This window comes from Oncorhynchus keta, chromosome 15 (genome assembly GCF_023373465.1).
Source record: "Oncorhynchus keta strain PuntledgeMale-10-30-2019 chromosome 15, Oket_V2, whole genome shotgun sequence".
Classification (NCBI taxonomy): Eukaryota; Metazoa; Chordata; class Actinopteri; order Salmoniformes; family Salmonidae; genus Oncorhynchus; species Oncorhynchus keta.
The window spans coordinates 24,909,135-24,930,996 of record NC_068435.1 but is presented as its reverse complement, the minus strand read 5'-3'; the positions used below and the strand labels follow the sequence as shown (position 1 = coordinate 24,930,996).

Sequence of the window (21,862 nt, the reverse complement as noted above, 5' to 3'; positions counted from 1 at the left end):
GAAATAAATGATGGAAGGTAGGTAGGTAGGTATCAAGCTCAAATCATTGATTACACTAAATAACATAAAATACCACATTTAAAATACCAACATGCAGAACAACAGGATGTTATTGTGGGACATTCGCTGGACAGTTTAGCCTATATTAATACAAGTATTTGGCAGTTTTGAGCAGATGATACTTTTTGTGGACTATTCAGCTAACCATCCTAAAATCTCATACGAAATTGGGCGGTGTTTTTATGTTATGTTGAATGCTGATGAATCATTACATGATCTTCCAAGACTGATTCAAATTAAACCAAATTGTATTTGTCACACGCGCGAATACAACAGTGGATCTTACCGTGAAATGCTTATGTACAAGCCCTTGAATATAACTTTCCTAAACGAGCACAATGCACCATTGTGAGATGTGGCGGATAACAATGTATACATTCATTGGTCATTTCAGAGGTTAAAAAAAAACATGCCATGTAGGTTGGCGGCAGCTCGATGTTCCAAGGTGGTAGCTAGCTACTGCCACACTGTGGTTATGCATGTCATTGCATCATGCACCCGTATTTAAAATGGGAAATGCAAGCAAAATGTCAAAAACGACATTAGTTCAAGTGAATGGTTTCTATGAAAGGTACAAAAAAAGACTACCACATACTTATTCAAATGGATACGACACCTGCCAAGGTAACCTGCAATAATGAAATGTGTTTTTCTTCTATTTGTTTCTATGGCTAGAAGGGATACAGCTTTGGTCAAATTAAAGTCAAACGTTTTAGTTTTTTGCATTTTAGCTAACCTTAATCTAATCATCTCAACCTGATATGTTATTTATCCTAACCTGACAGTGCTGCGTAAATTATCCTGACCTGCTACGAAAATTCAAATCTGGCATTAATTTGACAAAAGCTGGAGTCCTAGCCACGACGACGTTCACGTTACAACTGTGTTGCCAATCTTGCCGAGCCATCTTGTCACAAGAGTACCACAAAGGAAATACGTCCTAGACTTTGCGTGTTTTCCTATATTATTTTACTAATGTGCATATGACATGGGTGTCTTTTTAAAGTTTTATGTTTGCTTGTTTTTCAAATTGTCGAATTAGATAAACCATCCTAAAACTAAACATCCTTGACCACGACCAATGAGCATCGCCTTTTTCTACTTCTTCCGCTGACGTGAGACGACTTTCAAATCTTTTGGCGGTTGACTGGCGTTTGCTAATTTTTCTACATAATTCAACTGTTTACACGAATTAACATGGATTCAGCTATGGCAAACCTTCTTGTTGGGTTTCCAGTCAACATCCAAAGAAGCGACGGTAAGCTGTGTATATAACTTTTTTTAATTATAACACTACCTTTTTATTTGACTAGGAAATACATATTGAGACCTAAAGTTGGCTAGGTTTCTTTTTCAAATGTGCCCTGCAATACAACACGTTACGTTAAGGTGGTTAGCTAGCGTTAGTAAGTTAGATTCGCCTCCCACATGATGTCGCTTAGTTAGCAAACATTAACGTAAGTTATGCATTTGGCTGTTATTTGTTATATTAGCTACAGTAGCTAACCTTTCTGTTGTTGTTGCGTAAGTCAGTTACTGTACAGGTGAATGAGTTGAACTCCGCTAACGTTAACGCGTTAGCCGAATTTACCTAACAACGTTAACTGCGAATAGCTAACGTCGGTACCTGTGGTTGTTGATTTACAGTAACTAGCTAATAGTCTGTCATTATTCCAGGTACCTACTGACTTTAAATAGTTAGCTATTGTAGTTACAAAGAAACAAGATGGCTAAATACTTTAGTAAATTTTGCTAGGTACAGTATTTGACTTAGCTAACGTTAGTTGGATACGCCATCCGTTGATTGTTTTTATAGTATAACGTTAGTTAGCTAACGTTACCCTGTTGTAGAAATGGGTGACTACCGTTACAGTGGAGTAGCTAACGCTGGTCCAGGCAGGGCATTGTACTTTGATTAACTGACTAAACTCTACGGTGAAGGAAGTTTCTAATGAACTCCACTAACTTCTTCCCCCGTGTAGTTTAGTCGGCTTGCCATTGGTGTGAACTTGCTAACAGGTGGTGTAAAGTGACTGATGGCTGAATGTGTTTTATAGGGCGAGTGCATACTGCAAACATCAAAACGGTTGATTCCACAACAGCTATTGTAAAGGTTGAATGGTTTGAGAAATCTGTATGCAGGGGAAAGGAGGTAAGTGGTTCAAGAGTGCCTTGTCTATGTTACAGAGAACAATAAACTTAGTGCTTTTAATCTTGACTGATGCATTTTTGGGACCATATCAACAGTGGACTAATGAACAAAATACTAACATGTTTCTTTGAGTGAAATATCCCCTTTTATACTAGTTTGAGTGACATGAAATACGTTTGGATTCATGTAAGAGCTCTGGAAGACAATAAATAGTTGGATCTAGCTATGCTATGTGCTGCAACTTTTTAAATAAACTGATGTTTGTTGACATACTGCTGCTATTCCTGTCATTTAGCTCGAAATGAATGAATTATGGTCCCTGAATGAAGCGCTTTTTGAGCACATGAAATCTGCTACTACACCTGCTCCCCCAGAGAAGGTAAGCATACTCTAGGGGTGGGCCTAGGAGCTTGAGGTTCAAAGTGTATTACATTTGAAAGTTGATGGTCCTAAAGTCAGGAACAATGTTGCTTACGTGTGTGATTTTTATTTTCTCCAGAAATATGAAAGCCGTCTCCGTTCATCCAGGATCCCTGCTCCTTCCAATCGTAAGTGACTTGTCTTGAGAAGTTATTATGTTAAGTTAGAACACGTTTTTTTTTTGTGGAGGGGGGGGGGGTAGAAAATACTGTGGATTCAGAAAAAAAATAGTTTAGTTTATGAAAATCTGTTAATTTAGGAAATCTGTTCAAGTATTGCCATGAATAAAAAAGGCGTGATTGTGTTATCAAGGTATGAAATTGTTATTTTCAAATATATTTTTGGTTTTTAGTTGCGGACAATTTGCAGTGAACTAATCACTGTAATTATGTTCCGGCACCCCACCATTCGCCCTGACAAAAATCAGCATGCGGCTGAATCTAGTTGCCTACCCCTGTCTTAAGTGTTTCTTTCAGTGGGAAAGATGGTGAAAGATGGTTAATTATGGATATTTCCTTTATAAGGTTCTGCTCAAGTGGGTCCTCCTGAGAAGACAGGTTTGCATGCAATGCATGTTCCTCTCTAACCAAATCATATGCTAAATCGCTTTATATGAGATGGAATCCCATATAGGGCTGTTTTCCCAGTTATACCTTGATTTGAAGATAAAATCACATATTGGCCTGTATCTTCAGGTGCATAATAACTCTTTAATCAATGGTGCACAATACATTTACACACTTTGTGTTTAGCGGAACTGCCCTTGTAGTGGGACAGTACGTAATCTGTACATAAATAATTGAACTATTTGGTATGTGATGGCTACCAATCATGTACAGAGAAGACCTATACCATACTGTTTACAACTAGAATTCCATTTTGTGACAATAGGTTCCAAAATGTCTTTGTTCAGTATTATATCAGCCTACTGTGGTTGAAACTATATAGACATACACTGAGTATACAAAACATAAAGAACAGCTCCATGAGACTTACCAGGTGAAAGCTATGATGCCTTATTGATGTCCCCTGTTAAATCCACTTCAATCAGTGTAGATGAAGGGGAGGAGACCAGTTAAAGAAGGATTTCTAAGCTTTGATATAATTGAGACATGGATTGTGCATGTGTGCCATTCAGAGGGTGAATGGGCAAGACGAAAGATTTAAGTGCCTTTGAACTGGGTATGGTAATAGGTGCCAGGCGCCCCAGTTTGTGTCAAGAATTGCAACACTGCTGGGTTTTTCAAGAATGGTCCACCACCCGAAGGGTATCCAGCCAACTTGACACAACTGTGGGAAGCATTGGAGTCAACATGGGACAGCATCCCTGCGGAATGCTTTCAACACCTTGTAGAGTCCATGCCCCAATGAATTGAGGCTGTTCTGAGGGCAACAGGTGGGGGTGCAACTTAATATTAGGAAGGTGTTCCTGATGTTTGGTATACTCAGTGTATTTGTACTGTAAAGTGACCCTAAGCAGTTTTGTTAAGTGTACTAGCACTCTTTCTAGTTCAATGCATTCCACAGAGGGCCGAGTCTGCCGGTTTTTACCTTTCAATTAAGACCTCGACCACCAGGTGAGGTTGTTTTAGGATCCCCATTGTAAGAGTAGCTGCTGCTTTCGCAACGTGTCCACATGAAATATGACTTAATAAGAACATTATTAGACAAGAACAGCTCATGTACAGAACTACATACATGTAAAAATGGCACACATTGTCTACATATCCATACCTACACACTATCAATGGGAGAGGCATTGTGCCATGAGGTATTTTCTAATTTAATTTTGTAAATTTATAAACCAGGTTTGCTGTTCATTTGAGCAATATGAGATGGGAGTTCCCTGCAATAATGTCTCTGTAGAATACTGTACGCTTTCTTGAATTTGTTCTGGATTTGGGGACTGAAAAGACCACTGGTGGTAAGTGTGTGTGCCAGAGCTGTGTATAAGTTCCCTGTAAACAATTCTGAATTTTATATAAAGAAGTGATGCAGTCACACCTCAATTCTTAGCCAAGAGAAACTGGCCTGCATAGTATTTATATTAGCCTTCTGATTACAATGAAAAGCAAGACGTGCCACTGTTCTGGGCTAGCTGCAGCTTAACTAGGTATTTTCTTTTCACCACATGACTGGACAATAATCAAGATAAGACAACTAGAGCCTGCAGGACTTGCTTTTTGAATTGTGTCAAAGTCGAGACCTCTCCACATCTTTACAACCATTGAATGTATATATTTTGACCATGACAGTTTAAAAAGTAACACAGTCATTTGAAAATAAAACACAAAGTAATTGACATGGCATTCCTGATTCGCCCAGCTAAAATTGAACACATTGAGAATTAGTAGTGGAAAAGGAGCTGGCCAGCTGTTTACTAGGCCTACATTGAAATCGTGATATTTATATGGTTTATTGTCTAGTGCAGTGGTGGGAAAAGTACTCAATCGTCATACTTGAGTAAAAGTAAAGATACCTTTTAAGGAGCGGACTTTTTTTCTCTTTTTTTCCTTCAATTTTTGCCTAAAATTACATACCCAAATCTTAAGACAATTTTTCTGTTCTGCTAGGCAGTCAAAATGTAACAAGTACCTTTGGGTGTCTGGGATATTGTACGGAGTAAAATGTACATTTTCTTTTGCAATTTTGTGAAGTAAAAGTTGTCAAAAATATAAATGGTAACGTACAGATGCCCCAAAAACTACTTTAGTACTTTCAAGTATTTTTACTTAAGTACTTTACACAACTGGCCTAGTGTTGGGATCAGAAGAATGATGAACGTGTTATTAATCATACAAAAGACTACTCAATACAACTGTAGTCGTTAAGGTGTTAGGCTAACTATACTCTTCTACTCAGTTCCACTTCCTAGAAAGTCCATACGGCAGACATGCTTGTTCCGGGCCCCTGCTCCAGTCTCTGAACCTGCTAAGACTAAACAAGACTTCCTGTCTTCAGAGTATCCACCCTCTGTCCTCAAAGCTTCTGGTGGGGGTTGCTTCTCATTTTGTGCTTTCTGATTTCTTGCCTATCCCTTATATGCTGCCCCCAGATCTGTTTGTGCTCTTGCCAACTCCATTGCTGTCATTGTTTAGTGACAGGGAGTTGGCATGACACAAACCGACTGGCGCTCAGGCTATATTTCCTAATTTCATTCAAATAATGAATTCCATTACCCTCAAAATTTTCCCCCTCTGTGTCTTCTTGATATTCAACATACTTCATTTTCCAGGTGTGCCCAACCGAGTGGGGAAGAGGAACGATCAGAGGCAGACTGTTGTCCTGCCGCCAGTCAACGAGACCAAGAGTGTCTTAGTCACCTCAAGTGAGCTTTAGGAACTTTGAGTCACATCACTGTTTATCGCTCTGGACATGTATTCATAAATAGTCTTAGTAGAGGAGTGCTGATCTATGATTAGTTTTGCCTTAGAGATCACAATTAAAAAGACATTAAATTGCCTGGGGGGCATGATTCTAGACTCTGATGCCCTGCTATCTTCGTGAGCATCATTCATCACATTTGATAGCTTCTCTTTCAGACAAACGGAGATCTGTGGTACCCACAGACATGAGCAAACCAGTGAACAAAAGATTGTCCCATGCAGTCAAGAGTTCTGACATGGTGCCCAAGAAGGGAAAGGTATGAGACATTGTATAATGTTTACATGGTACTATTGTCCTGTGGAAATTAGCTTTTGTGAAGATGCAGACCTGTAGGTCTATAGCTGACTTATCGTCAATTCCCCCAATTAAGTTCTATTGGAGATTCACCGACATTACATTTTTTTTTACTGATATCTGAAACTTTTCTTGACAAAAAAACAGATACAGATTTTTTAAAAATATATATATATTTTAATAACAAAAATTAGTGGCTTTTTAAGCATTCTAGTACCGTTAGAGTTAAAACACACGCACATGGACACGGAGGTCTAAGGCACTGCATCTTAGTGCAAGAGGCGTCACTACAGTCCCTGGTTCGAATCCAGGCTGTATCACATCCGGCCATGATTGGCCCAGTGTCCTCCGTAAATAAGAATTTGTTATTAACTGACTTGCCTAGTTAAATAAAGGTTACACACACACACCACACTGACCAAAATGTTATTTTGTTGGCATTTACATATGTCCACATTACCAGTAAAACATAATCAAAACCTATTTTTCACTTACTTGCTGTGCTGTTTCATTGTTCAGTCGTTTCATTCTCACATTCTCAACCAACAACGTCTTGTCCAGAATATGACTGCACATCACATATTAATTTAAGATTTTCATACTTTTTAAACTTTTTTTAGTTATTACACGATCACTCGTGTTTCATGTCACATTCATCGATACGTATGCTACGATGCTGGTAAAGTTGTCTCACGCACTGTCAGTGCTAGTCAAAAAAAGAAAAGCTAGCTAGCTCATGGATGCAAACAATGTTCTTCCTCAAACATAGCAAAACGACCATCTGTTTCAGTATCGATAGCTAGCTAACTATTTAATTAGGTATCATCTAAAATAACCCTAATTTATAAGATTTCTTATTTGATTAATGGTGGTCAGACCCCATCTATGTGAAGCTACCCACAATAAGAATTAACCACAATGTGGACATTGCGTTTAACCTTCTAAATAAAAGTATGTCAGACAGTGATGCAAAATTAATACAAGTATAATTGAATAAATCATGCTAAACGAGGTTGGAATGTTGTATAAAATCAACAAAAGATCAATTGTTAATTTGACAAATCTGAAATCACGCTGGATGTATTATACTTTGTAATTGCATTGGGGGCATACTTATTTCACTGTACAGCCTTATCTATGGATTGTGGATCAATGACATTTAAAAAAATATATATATATATTTGGCGAGTCAGTTAAGCACTAATTCTTATTTACGGTGACTGCCTAGGAACAGTGGGTCTAGGAACAGTGGGTTAACTGCCTTGTTCAGGGGCAGCACGACAGTTCTTTACGGTTACTGGCACAACGCTCTAACCACTAGACCGCCTGCCGCCCACTGGGGTATTATACTTTTGAATTGTATTGGGGGCATTCTTACTGTACAGCCTTACCTATGGATTGTGGATCATTGACATGGTATCAGTCTACTCAGTGACACCCAGAGAACATTAGCATCGTAGCTCTTATTGCGGGACTCTGAAACAATTGTGAATGGAGACACATTTATTATCAACCTATGTGTATTGAACACTATTCCAGAGAGACTGATACCCCATTTCATTGCTTCACATTCAAACCTGGTTTAACATTATCTATCTAGTCTAAATATGGCATGATTCCACCAATTGTAACCTTCTGCATCACTTTCAAATAGGTACTTTTTTTATTTTGAAGGCAAACCGCAAACTACACTTGTGCCTAATCCTTATTGTGGCTAGCTACACAATACGGTCTGTTTGAGCCTCACTGGGTTAAGTAGCTGGCTAGATATTTATTTTCATGATCTGAAGTTCAATTTCAATAGGCAAACAACAACATTTACATTTACATTTAAGTCATTTAGCAGACGCTCTTATCCAGAGCGGCTTACAAATTGGTGCATTCACCTTATGACATCCAGTAGAATAGTCACTTTACAATAGTGCATACAAGTGGCAACCTAGCTAATACTTACTCACAAGGATTCCTAAATCATTGCTAAGAATAATGACAATGACTGCAGTTTCTAATGGTCATTGTTTTCAGGCTGGTTGTATTGGTGCTAGCTAGATACCAAGCTAAAGCTAGCTAGCTACCCCAGAAGTTGTGGTGGAGCAAATAATGCTTTATTACCAACAGTGTTGTAAACGCATCATTTGTGGCCAGGATTTGCTTGTTTGCAGGCTTTCTTTGTACAGCTTTGACAGTGCTACTGATAGTAGTGGTGGCGCTTGGCTTGCTCGTGCAAATTCAGAACACACAACATTCAATAATAGAACTGTGTTATTTGACGTGAATATTTGACACACAAAGACCCAAACGGCATTCCATATGGCGTGAAACTAATAGCAGTGAATAATAGAATAATGGAATAATAGCACACTTGGTAGTCAAATCAATTTTTATTGGTCACATACACATGGTTAGCAGATGTTAATGCGAGTGTAGCGAAATGCTTGTGCTTCTAGTTCCGACAGTGCAGTAATATCTAACAGCCCCCAAAAACTACCTAATACACACATCTAAAGGGGTGAATGAAAATATGTATACGGCTGGCCGAGCTGCATTAGCAAGTGCAATAGATGGTATAAAATACAGTATATACATGTGATATGAGTAATTTTAAGTTATGTAAACATGATTGAAGTGGCATTGTATAAAGTGACTAGTGATCCATTTATTAAAGTGGCCAGTCATTGAGTCTCAATATAGGCGGCAGCCTCTCTGAGTTAGTGATTGCTGTTTAGCAGTCTGATGGCCTTGAGATAGAAGCTGTTCTTCAGTCTCTCGGTTGCAGATTTGATGCACCTGTACTGACCTCACCTTCTGGATGGTAGCGGTGTGAACAGGCAGTGGCTCGGGTAGTTGTTGTCCTGGATCTTTTTTGCCTTCCTGTGACATCGGGTGCTGTAGGTGTCATGGAGGGCAGGTAGTTTGCCCCCGGTGATGCGTTGTGCAGACCGCACAACGCGGTCTCTGGAGAGCCCTGTGGTTGAGGAGAGCCAGTGCAGTTGCCGTACCAGGCTGTGATACAGCCTGACAGGATGCTCTCGAATGTGCTATAAAAGTTTCAGGGTTTTGGGTGTCAAGCCAAATTTCTTCAGCCTTCTGAGGTTGAAGAGGTGCTGTTGCACGTTCTTCACCACACTGTCTGTGTGGGTGGACCATTTCAGTTTGTCTGTGACGTGTATGCCGAGGAACTTAACTTTCCACCTTGTCCCCTGCTGTTCGATGTGGATAGGGGGGTGCTCGCTCTGCTGTTTCCTGAAGTCCATAATCCTCTCCTTTTAGTTTTGACGTTGAGCGAGAGGTTGTTTTCCTGACACCACACTCACCACCTCCCTCCTCCTAGTGTGTACCGGTGCTGGACCAGTCGCGAAAGCCAATATCACTCACGACCGAGAACGGTTGATTGTCAAGGGCAATGAATTACATTATTTTGGTTAATGGATTTCGCCTTTGAGTTGTCCCGCTTAAATGTTCTTACTCTTTCAAATGACTGTTCAACTTGACTGCTCGATGCACACATCAAACATTGTGGGCTAGGTTAGCAAAGCTGTGTTGCACGTGTAGCGCAACATTTTACGTGGCGACATTACGTAATATGCCTACATTAAATAGGTATGCACAGCTTTGACATCGGTTTTCCACATCGGTGTTAAACTAGTGAAAGCATTTACTAAAATATTTTGAAATACTACAGACCTACCAGTTTATCACTTCTCTTATACATGTAGTTCTGCTTCCTGTAGTTTGGTGACACAAACCGACCGAACAAGCAGTTTTACCAGATGATTGAAGACTTCAGAGAGACCTTGGAAGTATTTCCTTTAAGTCCATCGGATACGGTAAGATGAAGAACAAGTGTTGAAATGTGGAAGGTAATTTATAATTATTGCTTATATTAGAGAATGTATCTTAAATAATTATTTTTGGTCAACAGGTTGAAGCTCATAGAATTTGTGTGTGTGTTCGCAAGCGTCCTCTCAACAATAAAGGTATGCTTAATGAACGTTTTAACTCACTCCTTGTATCATCACCCTGCATCTTTGGTCCATTCTAATGTTCTGTGTTTATGTGTGTGATATTCTTAGAGGTGACCAAGAAAGAAATTGATGTGGTGACTATCCCTGGAAATGGAACGCTGCTTGTTCATGAACCCAAGCAGAAAGTGGACCTGACCAAATACCTGGACAACCAGGTCTTCCATTTTGACTACTCCTTTGATGAGTCATCCACCAATGACTTAGTGTACAGGTATTCACTTTTTGTTTTCTAAACAATATTATCTTCAGTTTATTTTACAATTTGCCGATTTCAAAACGTTCTGTTAAAATACTGTTTGCGTGCATGTTCTCTTTATGAAGTTTGTTGGGTGTATCAACATTACTTGTTTTTGCAAGACAATCACATACTTGTATTTCTTAATGATAGGTTTACCGCCAAGCCTCTTGTCCAGACCATCTTTGACGGAGGAATGGCAACTTGTTTTGCTTACGGCCAAACTGGAAGTGGTAAAACTCACGTAAGTCTTTGCCTTTACCTGTCAGGTTGACACTATAGCAGTTCTCTCTCATGTCAAATTTGTACCCATCTTTTACCCTATTCAGACAATGGGAGGAGACTTTTCAGGGAAGAGCCAGAACAGTTCCAAAGGGATCTATGCCTTGGCAGGTAAATTATTGATATTTTCTATCAGCATCAACATTACAATATTGGCTTAGTTATCCTTTTTGATTGTTTTCTGAAAATATTTTGATAGATATTTTTGAGGTCACTACTAAAGAATAGATCTTTCCACCTCACATTTTAGAATTTATGTATGTAAATGTTATACATGACCTTTACTTAGACCATACTTCCATGATGTCTTAGTGTCTTGTAACTCCTTGTTCCTCTTACTTGTTGCTTAGCTCAGGATGTGTTCACCCTTCTGAAGCAGAGGAGATATTCCAGTCAGGACCTGTGCCCCTATGTGACCTTTTTTGAGATCTACAATGGCAAGGTGAGAAGGAAGCGCTCGTAGTGCTCCTCAAGCAGCTTGGGGATTTGATTTTGTTGTTGGTGGAGAAATCCATCATGATTAGAACAAAAGTTTAGACTAATTTTAGGTATGACTAAGGCTGTGTATCCCAAATGGCAACCTATATAGTGAACTACTTTTGACCAAAGCACTACTAACACACTTGGCTTCGCATATGCAGGTGTTTGATCTGCTGAACAAGAAGGCCACGCTGCGAGTGCTAGAGGATGAGAAACAACAGGTCCAGGTGGTCGGCCTGCAGGAGATGTACGTGTCGTGTGCGCAAGACGTCATCAAGATGATTGAGATGGGCAGTGCTTGCAGGTACATATGTTGTTTTGACTCCACCCGGAGTGTGTTCAGTGAGGTGAAACATTCAAAATGTTAGATATACATGGAATGAATAGAGCTGACAGGATTCCCTATTCTTCTTGACGCACAATCATATCTTGTCAACGCTGCACATTTCCACCTGATTGTTCTGGAACATTGCGTCCTCCTGAACAGACCCCTGGTTTTCCCTCGCCCTGTCTAGCATGTGTGTTGTCTTCTGTTCCTGTTTTGTAGTTTGACAAATATGAATATCTCATCCAACTTTAGCATACTAAAGCCCTATAGAGTCCTTCAGGATGCAACTTATTTTAAAATGTAAGCAACTGAAGTAGTGATTTATTTGTGACGATGATTTGCTGCATCTTTCACAGGACGTCCGGCCAGACGTCCGCCAACGCCAACTCGTCTCGCTCCCACGCCATCCTGCAGGTGATCCTGCGGAGGAGGAACCAGCTGCACGGGAAGTTCTCCCTGGTGGACCTGGCGGGGAATGAGAGGGGCACAGACGTCAGCAGCAACGACAGACAGACCCTGGCAGAGACGGCCGAGATCAACCGCAGCCTGCTGGCTCTCAAGGTGAATACAACTACTCTCTACTATTACAACTACTAGCCCACTGTCCTATTTTTCAATCTTTAGAAATCCTTTTACCTGGGGTGTATTCATTTGTGTACACACCGTAGCAAAATGTTTGCAACAGAAAATGGGAGCAGGTGTTTCTAATTGGACATGTTCAGTTAGTCCCTCTGCAGTCTGTTTTCTTCTGTTTTGTGCCTAGTGAATATGATCATATAGCAGGTATGAACCACCTGTATATACAGCAAAAGCCCTCATAAATGTGTAGGCAATGTCAAGATTATTAATGTAACTATCTTGTGACGTCAATAATTTTAAACATTTTTTTGTATGATTTGAGAATATACACTGAGCAGCTTATTCTGCAAGGGGTTTCTTTCTAAATGTAACTAAGTTTAGAGCTGTGAGCTGCAGCTCCTCACTCATTCTAAGCCAGGGCTTTCCAAACGTTTTGGGCCCGCAACCCCATTTTATTTATATCTCAATCAATGAATGTATAATAATAATAAAAAGTAATCCATGTTTACTTTTTTTAGTTGGGGCTATTATTCTATTACAAATCAGTCTGACAGAACTTTTGACAGTACTTCAATCTGAAGGAGGTATGGTTTGAAGTGACTGAAATGCATCAGAAAGGTATTGGGATTGTCATGCAATAATGTGTAGAAAATATATATATTTTTTTACCTTGTCTGATTTAGTGCTTGGTCTTGTCCACTGTTCTAATGAATCCTTTGGGTTGTGGGCATTGTGGAAGGAAAAAGCAGACTCCTACGCGTTCCTGAGAGTTGTCTTTCAGTGGTGGGGGTCATAATACTTTGTAGTTTAAGCGGTTCAAAGGATAGAGCCACATTTTGTAGGCTGCAAATCACTGTTTATTACAACCGCATCTACTGGCTACCAGAGGTTACTGATGTAACCCTGGTTCTTATTTTCTCTTGTGGGGGGTTGCGACCCCTAGTTTGCAAAATGCTGATTTAAACCCTACTTTCTCCCTCCTCTCCCTGTAGGAATGTATTCGCTCCTTGGGGATGGACAGCCAACACATACCCTTCAGGATGAGCAAGCTGACACAGGTGCTCCGAGACTCCTTCATCGGAGAGAACTCCAGGACATGCATGGTAAAGGCTTGGTGACTCCTCTTTGGGCTTTAGCTCTAGAGGCACAATCTTAAAAATGGCTTATTAACTACTGATGTAGCTATGGTTATGGGGGGCAGGAGGAGAACGGGGAGCAGGTAGCTGACTAGTGGTGTCTATTCACAGCCGTCTCATCTGGGGGTACAAGCTATTGGCCAGTCTTACACATTTTGCCATGATGTTCCTATACTGTCTGCATCTAAGTGATGGGAACAGGCTGTTGCTGGGGTCCCTGATGTATCTTTTTGCCCCCATGGTGTTGCAGGTGTCCCATGGGTGTGTTCGGTTGAGCATACCACCCTCTAGGACCTTGCAGTCCGTACCAGTGTGATGCAGCCCGACAGTATGCTCTCTGGTGCTCCTGTAGAACACTGCGAGGGCCCATGGAGACAGGCCACATTTTTTTTTTCAGCATCCTGAGATTGTAGAGTCTTGCCTTCACCACGGTGTCTGTGGTTTGACCATTTCAGCTTCTCAGGTGTCAAGTTCCTCTGTATACATTTTTGACAGTTTCCATGGTGGCTCCATTGATGAGGAAGGGGGTGTGCCTAGCCTTGTTTCTCTTGTCCACAATCGACTCCTGTTTATTTTTCTGATGTTGAGATATTGTTTACCTGGCACCACGCTGTCAGAGTACTCGCATCCTCCCTGTAGGCAGTCTTGTCGCTGTTGGTAATCAGGCCTACTACTGTCGTGTCGTCAGCAAACTTGATGGAGTTGGAACTGTGTGAGGCCACTCAGTCGTGAGGGGACTGAGGTCGCACCTTGTGGCACCCCCGTGTTAAGGATCCGTGTCGAAGAGAGAATGTTGACTACCTTCACCACCTGGGAGTGGTACGTCAGGAAGTCCAGGACCCAGTTGCATAGGTAGGAGTTCTGTCTCAGGGCTGTGAGCTTTGGTAAACTTAAGAGGGCACTATGGTATTGAATGCCGAGCTGTAGTCAATGAACAGAATCCTCACATAGGCATTCCTTTTGTCCAGGTGGGTTAGGGCAGTGTGCAGTGCAATGGCATTTGCATTGTCAGTGAATCTGTCGGGTGGTTGGCGTATTGGGGAGGGAAGAGGTGGTCTTTTTATCTAGTCTCTTGAAGCACTTCATGATGGAAGTGAGTGCTACGCGTTGCTAGTCATTCAGTTACTTCCCCTTTCTTGGGCACGGGGATGATAGTGGACGTCTTGAAGCAGGTGGGGATAGCGGCCTGAGTTGGAGAGATTGAAAAGGCCCGAAAACACAACAGCCAGCTAGTCTGAAAATGCTCTGAGGGTGCGGATAGGGATGCTGGCAGCCTTGCGAGGGTTAACGCTGAATGACTTACACATCCTCTGTGGAGACCGTAAATATGTAGCCCTCGTTGTCCTCAGGCACTCTCCTTGTCGTCCTAGTCATCATTGTACTGAAAGCGTGGGGAAACGGGTGTTTTGCTCGTCCGGTAGGGTGGCTTTCTTTTTGTAGTCTGTGATCGTTAGGAGCCCCTGCCACATACGACTCGTGTCCGACCCGCTGAATCGCTCCTCCACTTTGTTCCTGTAACTTAATATCGGCTATAATGTTTTCTTATGTTCCAGATTGCTATGGTGTCTCCTGGAATGGCCTCATGCGATTACACTCTAAACACACTACGCTATGCAGACAGGTACACTCAAACCCATGAATGGATAGTAAGTATCTTGTTATTGATTTTCAATGGTAATTGTTTCTTATGTATTTTGTTCCTTGTCATAGAGCAAAGGAACTGAATGGGACATCCAGGGTGATTGATGCTGATCTTCCCAAGAAGATTGAGATGGAAGTGGAGAACAGCTCATCAGAGGAGGTAAGATCAAAATCCCTTGGCTTTGATAAAGTAGTACTTTTTGGTCCACCAGCCACTGGCAGGTAAATTAAAACATCGACTCACCACTCAATAAATGCAACTAAAATTACACCTACAAAACACAAACTGACGAGGATGCTTTGTAATGTTTCTAAAAAAAAAAATGTATTACTACTAAGAAGTAACGTTGTATATTGTTTTCATTTTAATATTTTTTTGTGAAAAATATCAAAGATGAGAACTGTTCACCTGCTCCTTTAAGGTTGGGAGGTTACCATGCTTAGTCATGTTTGTGCCTGTGAGATTGTCTGATTAGGAGCAGCGTTGTCTTATCTTCCCTAGCAGTTGAAACTCTCATTGAAAAACAACCTCGCTTGTGAACAAAACTATTTAAATAGCCAGGAAACACAATACAAAGTCTCAGTTCAGTAGACTTTAATTTCAAGTAAGTTTTCAGCTTTTATGCCTCTGCGCAGCTCTTAACATGCTCACGTCCCCCAGGCAGTGTTGCAGTGCAAGGTGGGATAGGCTATAGGATTTTGACTTTGTGTGATTTTATTTGATCAGCTATGACACAAACGGCAGAAACACTTGAATACAGCTACTGCAGCATTTATTTGACTATAATTGTAATCGTACTTAACTGTTTTTATTCACAAAAGCGAGTGAAGTGCTCACACAGTAGAGCCCTGACCACCTTACCCACCAATGCCAAATTTTACCTGCACTTTGCAGTGGCGCTTGTTAATTTTAGACCCTGACTAGGAAGTGGGGTGCAATTTCAGATGCATCCCGTTTAGTTGCTTGTCACAAAAAAATGTACTTTTTAAAGAGATGATACTAGATACTTCCTTTTCTTCAGTCTGACATAGTATCAAGTGGACATTAGACAGTGATGTGTTCAAGAATATTAACTCCCAGTCATGTTTGCAGGACTCCATTGTGCCCATGACCGACATGTATGAGGCCATCTCCCAGGTGTCTGAGCTGGAGGAGTTAGTGCATGAGGAGTTGACGGTATACCTATCTTTTTTCTCACCTCGTCTTTAATGGGAAATTACACAATTGTTCTACTTCATATTCATCATCTCCAGCACCACGCCAACATCAAAGTATGTGAAAATGGTGCATTTCTATGTTTTGTAGTAAAAAAATATGTTTTTCCAATGTCATCACTGGTGTGCATTGTGTGATTTTAACCAATTGAGAGTAGGTATTGTTGGGTGTCTGAGCTGTGTGCTAGTAGTTTAAACAGACAGCTCGGTACATTCAGCGTGTCAACACCTCTTACAAAAACAAGTTGTGATGAAGTCAATCTCTCTTCCACTTTGAGCCATGAGAGATTGACATGCATGTCATTAATGTTAGCTCTCTGTGTAATTTTAAGGGCCAGCTATGCTACCATGTTCTGAGCCAACTGCAATTTTCCCAAGTCCCTCTTTGTGGCACCTGGCACCACACGACTGAACAGTAGTCCAGGTGCTACAAAACTAGGGCCTGTAGGACCTGCCTTTCTGATAGTGTCGTTAAGGCAGAGCAGCGCTTTATTATGGACAGACTTCTTCCCATCTTAATTACTGTTGTATCAATATGTTTTGACTAGGACAGTTTACAATCCAGGGTTACTCCAAGCAGTGTAGTCAACTCAACTTGCTCCATTTCCCCCGACCCCCCCGAGCTGACAAGGTACAAATCTGTCGTTCTGCCCCTGAACAGGCAGTTAACCCACTGTTCCCAGGCCGTCATTGAAAATAAGAATATGTTCTTAACTGACTTGCCTGGTTAAATAAAGGTAAAATTATAAAATTAAAAATTAAATTTCCACATGATATTTAGTTTTGGAAATATTTAGGACTAACTTATTCCTTGCTACCCATTCTGAAACTGACTGCAGCTCTAAGTGTTGCAGTCATTTCAGTTGCTGTAGTAGCTGACGCGTTTAGTGTTGAGTCATTCACATGCGTAGATACACTGGCTTTACTCGTTAGTTAAGATTGAAACATTAAGGGGCCTAAACAGCTACCCTGGAGATTTCCTGATTTATGTTTGAGACTTCCCTTAAAGAACACCCTCTGTGTTCTGTTAGACAAGTAACTCTTTATCCACATTATAGCAGGGGATGTAAAGCCATAACACACGTTTTTCCAGCAGCAGACTATGATCAGTAATGTCAAAAGCTGCACTGAAGCCAATCGGTCATTTGTGTAAGTACTGTGCTTGTTGAATGTCCTTCCCTATACGCGTGCTGAAAGTCTGTCAATTGGTTACTGTGAAATAGCATTGTATCTGGTCAAAGGGTTATTAACTGGCTGATTGGTCATCTATTTGAGCCAGTAAAGGGGGCGTTTACTATTCTTGGGTAGGGGAATGACTTCTGCTTCCCTCCAGGCTTGAGGGCAAACACTTTGTAGTAGGCTTAAATTGAAGATGTGGCAATATCATCCTCTATCCTCAGTAATTTTTCATCCAGTGAGTTTTGTGACCAATGAGCCATTTGATTCGATTAATGATGGCATGGAGTTTGCCTTTTTTTTTTTTTAAACAATGTCATTCTAAGGTGCTCCAAAGCTTTTTACTATCATTCTTCTACATAATTTATTTTCGCTTCATAGTATAGTTTTTAATTTAGTTGCATGATTTCTTAATTTGCAGTACATTTGCCAATCAGTTGTGCTGTCAGTTATTTGCCATACCTTTTGCCTCATCCCTCTCAACTATACAGTTTTTTAAAAATTCCTCATCAATCGATTTAACAGATTTCAGACATTTTCTTAATGGGTGCGTGCTTATTAGTAACTGGAATCGGCAATTTCATAAATGTCAAGTTCGGTGTCTGGTTGTTTCTCATTACACACCACAGACCAGCAAATATTCTTTACATCTACATATGAATCACAACAAAACTTCTTGTATGACCTCTTATACACTACATTAGGCACAACCTTTGGAACTTTGGTTTTCCTAGATATGGCTACTATATTGTGATCACTATATCCACGGATTTGGATACTGCTTTAAAGCAAATTGCTGCAGCGTTAGTAAAGATGTGATCAATACATGTTGATTTCATTCCTGTTGTTTTTAAATACCCTGTTAGGTTGACTGACAACCTGAACCAGGTTGCAGGCACTGGTTACAGTTTGAAGTTTTTTCTTGAGTGGGCGGCTTTAAACATTCTGAACCTATAACTGCACCAATTTTGGCTTGAATTGAAATATAATCAAAGATTTGACACATCAAATGACTTGTATTGCATGAGTAAGTTCCATAAGTCTTTTGTTTTCTTATGTGTTGTCCAGAGGGCCAGTGATTTTCTCAAGCCAATGGAGATGCCATCATATGACATTGAGGCTGGGGTGACAGATATTGTGGACTACGCAAGAAAATTACTGGGTATGTGAATGTGTTGAGTAACCAGTTACTTTTCTAGTTCCATTTGCCTAACCTGATATCTAAAGCCAATGTTGATCCCAAGTGTGCCCTCTAGATGTTCTAACTTTGTGGCCTTGGCTTACTCTTGACAGACACAGTCCTGGCATTGCAATATGCCATTGATGGAGAGCGACTGGCAAGGATGACACCCAAATCAGGCTATTGCTGAGAGGGACAGCCCCTCGACTTGTTCACTTGGAAATATGGTGCTATTAAAAGTACCGTTGAGTTGTGAATGTTTTATCATGCAGTTACTATTGTGCAAGGGTTCAATTGGACATAAATTAATTTCCACTAACTTGAATTAATAGCAAAATAAATAAAACATTACCTCTAACATTAAACCCACTACATACCATAGATGTCCATGAAAGAATGTTAACAATTCATGTTTTCAATGTATTTGTATACAAAATGGAAATTTGTCCAGTTTTAAAATGATTTGATTAAAGTTTTTTTAATGAATTCTATTGATATGTCGTCCTTAAGGTAATGTTATTTTGTTGCATTTACCAACCAAACATTTGCCTGATGCTTGTGTTCCAATGTTTATTTTGTTTAAGTAGTTTAAATGTGTTTCCCTGTGTTTATACACATGCTCTACCCCAGAGCTGCATTCTAGCCCCATGACATCAACAGAGGCAGCTGGAGGATGACCCATGCACCTCTGCCTAGCACTCAGTGCGGGGGCTTTTTGCCCCTTTTCTCCTTCTTGACCCCAAACCTCCACTATACACAAGTCCATCTTGTGTATACACACACCCTGCAAGCAAAAGTTGATACATAACAAATCAAAGCCCTAATAAACAGCTCACACTGAACAATTTTCCCGACAGGATAAAAATAAACAAATTCTGCCTGCAACTGGGTGGCCCTACTGCATTGTGTGAGGCCTTGTAGTCAGCACAACTGTTTCCTATGAGCACAACCCCAGCCCCCATCTCACTGGGTGGTATTCTCCTCCCTTCTCCCAAACCAACCCTCCCCCAACCAGCAGTCTGTCTGCTAATTTTCACAGGCAAGCGCAATGCGAAACACTTTCCTATGGCCTTGTATACCACAAACGTAAACTTTTCTTTGAACTCGGCATCTCAATAATGGTTAACAAGAGCACATCGGTTTTTGGTTACTCTTTCCTTATTCGTGATGACATGCTCTGCTTCTTGAGTTGTTTTTTTTGTTGATAGAAAATCATTTGTTACCCAGACCGCACGTAACCACGGCTCATGGCCATATCTATTATCAGCCTCATTCTTGATGTCCATCTAGTGTTGTGTTGCTACACTAGTTTCAGAATTTAATTTCCCATTTTTTTTGCGCCCTTTTCATCTGCTTTCCTCGGTTGTTTGGGAGCTCCCTTTTTTAATATAAAATAGAGATCAGAAACGGCACTCCAACAGTGTGATTGGTACTTTCCTATAGTGATAAGTGTAGTAGGTTTTATGAAGGCACATTTATTCAGTTATACACCTGCCTAATATTGAGTTGTCGTCCCCCCCGTTTCCTTTTAGAACAGCTTCAATTTGTCTGGGCATGGACTCTACAAGGTGTCAAGCGTTCCACATGGATGCTGGCTCATATTGACTCCAATGCTTCCCACAGTTGTCAAGTTGGCTAGATGTCCTTTGGGTGGTGGACCATTCTTGATACACAGTGCCTGGAACCTACTAACATCCTGTTCAAAGGCACTTAAACCTTTTCTTGCTTATTCAACCTCTGAATGGAACACACACAATCCTTGTCTCAAGGCTTAAAAATCCTTCTTTAACCTGATTCCTCCCCTTCATCCAATACGGGATCATAGTATTCACCTGCTCACTCTGCAGAACGAGCAAGTGTTCCTAATGTTTTGTATAGTGGATTAGCAGAGAACCCCGACCTACTACGTTATTCACACTCCCCCCTCCCAGTTAGGGGGAGTGATGAGCTCTACAGCAGAGTCTCACAACTCAATTGCTGGTTAAACTGTTTTCTGCCCCTCCCAAAAGATAGAATTTCTAGATAATTGGCCCTCTTTCTGGGACACAAACAGGACCAAGCCTGGCCTGCTGAGGAGTGATGACTCCATCCTAGCTGGAGGGGTGCTCTCATCTTATCTACCAACATAGACAGGGCTCTAACTCCTTTAGCTCCACAATGAAATAGGGTGCAGGCCAGGCAGCAGGCTGTTAGCCAGCCTGCCAGCTTAGTGGAGTCTGCCACTAGCACAGTCAGTGTAGTCAGCTCAGTTATCCCCATTGAGACCGTGTCTGTGCCTCGACCCAAGTTGGGCAAAACTAAACATGGCGGTGTTCGCCTTGGCAATCTCACTAGGATAAAGACTACCTCCATTCCTGCCATTATTGAAAGAGATCGTGATACCTCACATCTTAAAATAGGGCTACTTAATGTTAGATCCCTTACTTCAAAGGCAGTTCTAGTCAATGAAATAATCACTGATCATAATCTTGATGTGATTGGCCTGACTGAAACATAGCTTAAGCCTGATGAATGTACTGTGTTAAAATGAGGCCTCACCTCCTGCTTATACTAGTGACCATATCCCCCATGCATCCCGCAAAGGTGGAGGTGTTGCTAACATTTACGATAGCAAATTTTGATTTACAAAAAACGTTTTTTTCTTTTGAGCTTCTAGTCATGAAATCTATGCAGCCTACTGAATCACTTTTTATAGCTACTGTTTACAGGCCTCCTGGGCCATATACAGCGTTCCTCATTGAGTTCCCATTGGACCTTGTCATAGCAGATAATATTCTAATTTTTGGTGACTTTAATATTCACATGGAAAAGTCCACAGACCCACTCCAAAAGGCTTTCTGAGCCACCATCCATTTGTCCAACATGTCTCTGGACCTACTCCGTTTTAGTTATACTCTGGACCGAGTTTTGTCCCATGGAATAAACGTTGTGGATCTTAATGTTTTTCCTCATAATCCTGGACTATCGGACCACCATTTTATTACGTTTGCAACAAATAATCTGCTCAGAACACAACCAAGGAGCATCAAAAGTCGCACTATAAATTCATAGACAACACAAAGATTCCTTGATGCCCTTCCAGACACCCTCTGCCTACCCAAGGACGTCAGAGGACAAAAATCAGTTAACCACCTAACTGAGGAACTCAATTTAACCTTGCGCAATACCCTAGATGCAGTTGCACCCCTAAAAACAAAAAAACATTTCTCATAAGAAACTAACTCCCTGGTATACAGAAAATACCTGAGCTCTGAAACAAGCTTCCAGAAAAT

At 40.8% G+C, this 21,862-nt stretch overlaps 1 protein-coding gene across 3 annotated transcripts; it reads left to right on the top strand.

Annotated features, from left to right (window-relative positions):
- The first annotated feature begins 523 nt into the window (after positions 1-523).
- On the top strand, positions 524-19,076 carry LOC118394651 (kinesin-like protein KIF2C). Of its 3 annotated transcripts, none has more exons than XM_035788084.2 (22): positions 524-684; positions 1,103-1,318; positions 2,118-2,212; positions 2,508-2,591; positions 2,712-2,760; positions 5,495-5,623; positions 5,868-5,960; positions 6,163-6,275; positions 10,045-10,140; positions 10,236-10,290; positions 10,387-10,549; positions 10,727-10,817; positions 10,903-10,966; positions 11,206-11,297; positions 11,497-11,639; positions 12,020-12,224; positions 13,235-13,345; positions 14,932-14,999; positions 15,089-15,179; positions 16,113-16,196; positions 18,479-18,572; positions 18,704-19,076. In XM_035788084.2, exons 2-22 carry the CDS (start codon positions 1,258-1,260, stop codon positions 18,778-18,780), a joined length of 2,058 nt encoding a protein of 685 aa, XP_035643977.1. In that variant the 5' UTR covers positions 524-684; positions 1,103-1,257; the 3' UTR covers positions 18,781-19,076. The 3 variants fall into 3 exon arrangements, with proteins under 3 accessions (XP_035643977.1, XP_035643978.1, XP_052319706.1); XM_035788085.2 differs by having other exon boundaries at positions 525-684; positions 6,175-6,275; XM_052463746.1 differs by lacking the exons at positions 524-684; positions 1,103-1,318 and adding an exon at positions 1,411-1,517.
- Positions 19,077-21,862: the final 2,786 nt, after the last annotated feature.

Coding starts and splice junctions, on each gene's coding strand:
- LOC118394651 (XM_035788084.2), top strand. CDS start 1,258: ATGGATTCAGCTATGGCAAACCTTCTTGTTGGGTTTCCAGTCAACATC. Junction 10,291..10,386: donor GCGTCCTCTCAACAATAAAG/GTATGCTTAATG, acceptor TGATATTCTTAG/AGGTGACCAAGAAAGAAATT. Junction 11,298..11,496: donor TTGAGATCTACAATGGCAAG/GTGAGAAGGAAG, acceptor TCGCATATGCAG/GTGTTTGATCTGCTGAACAA.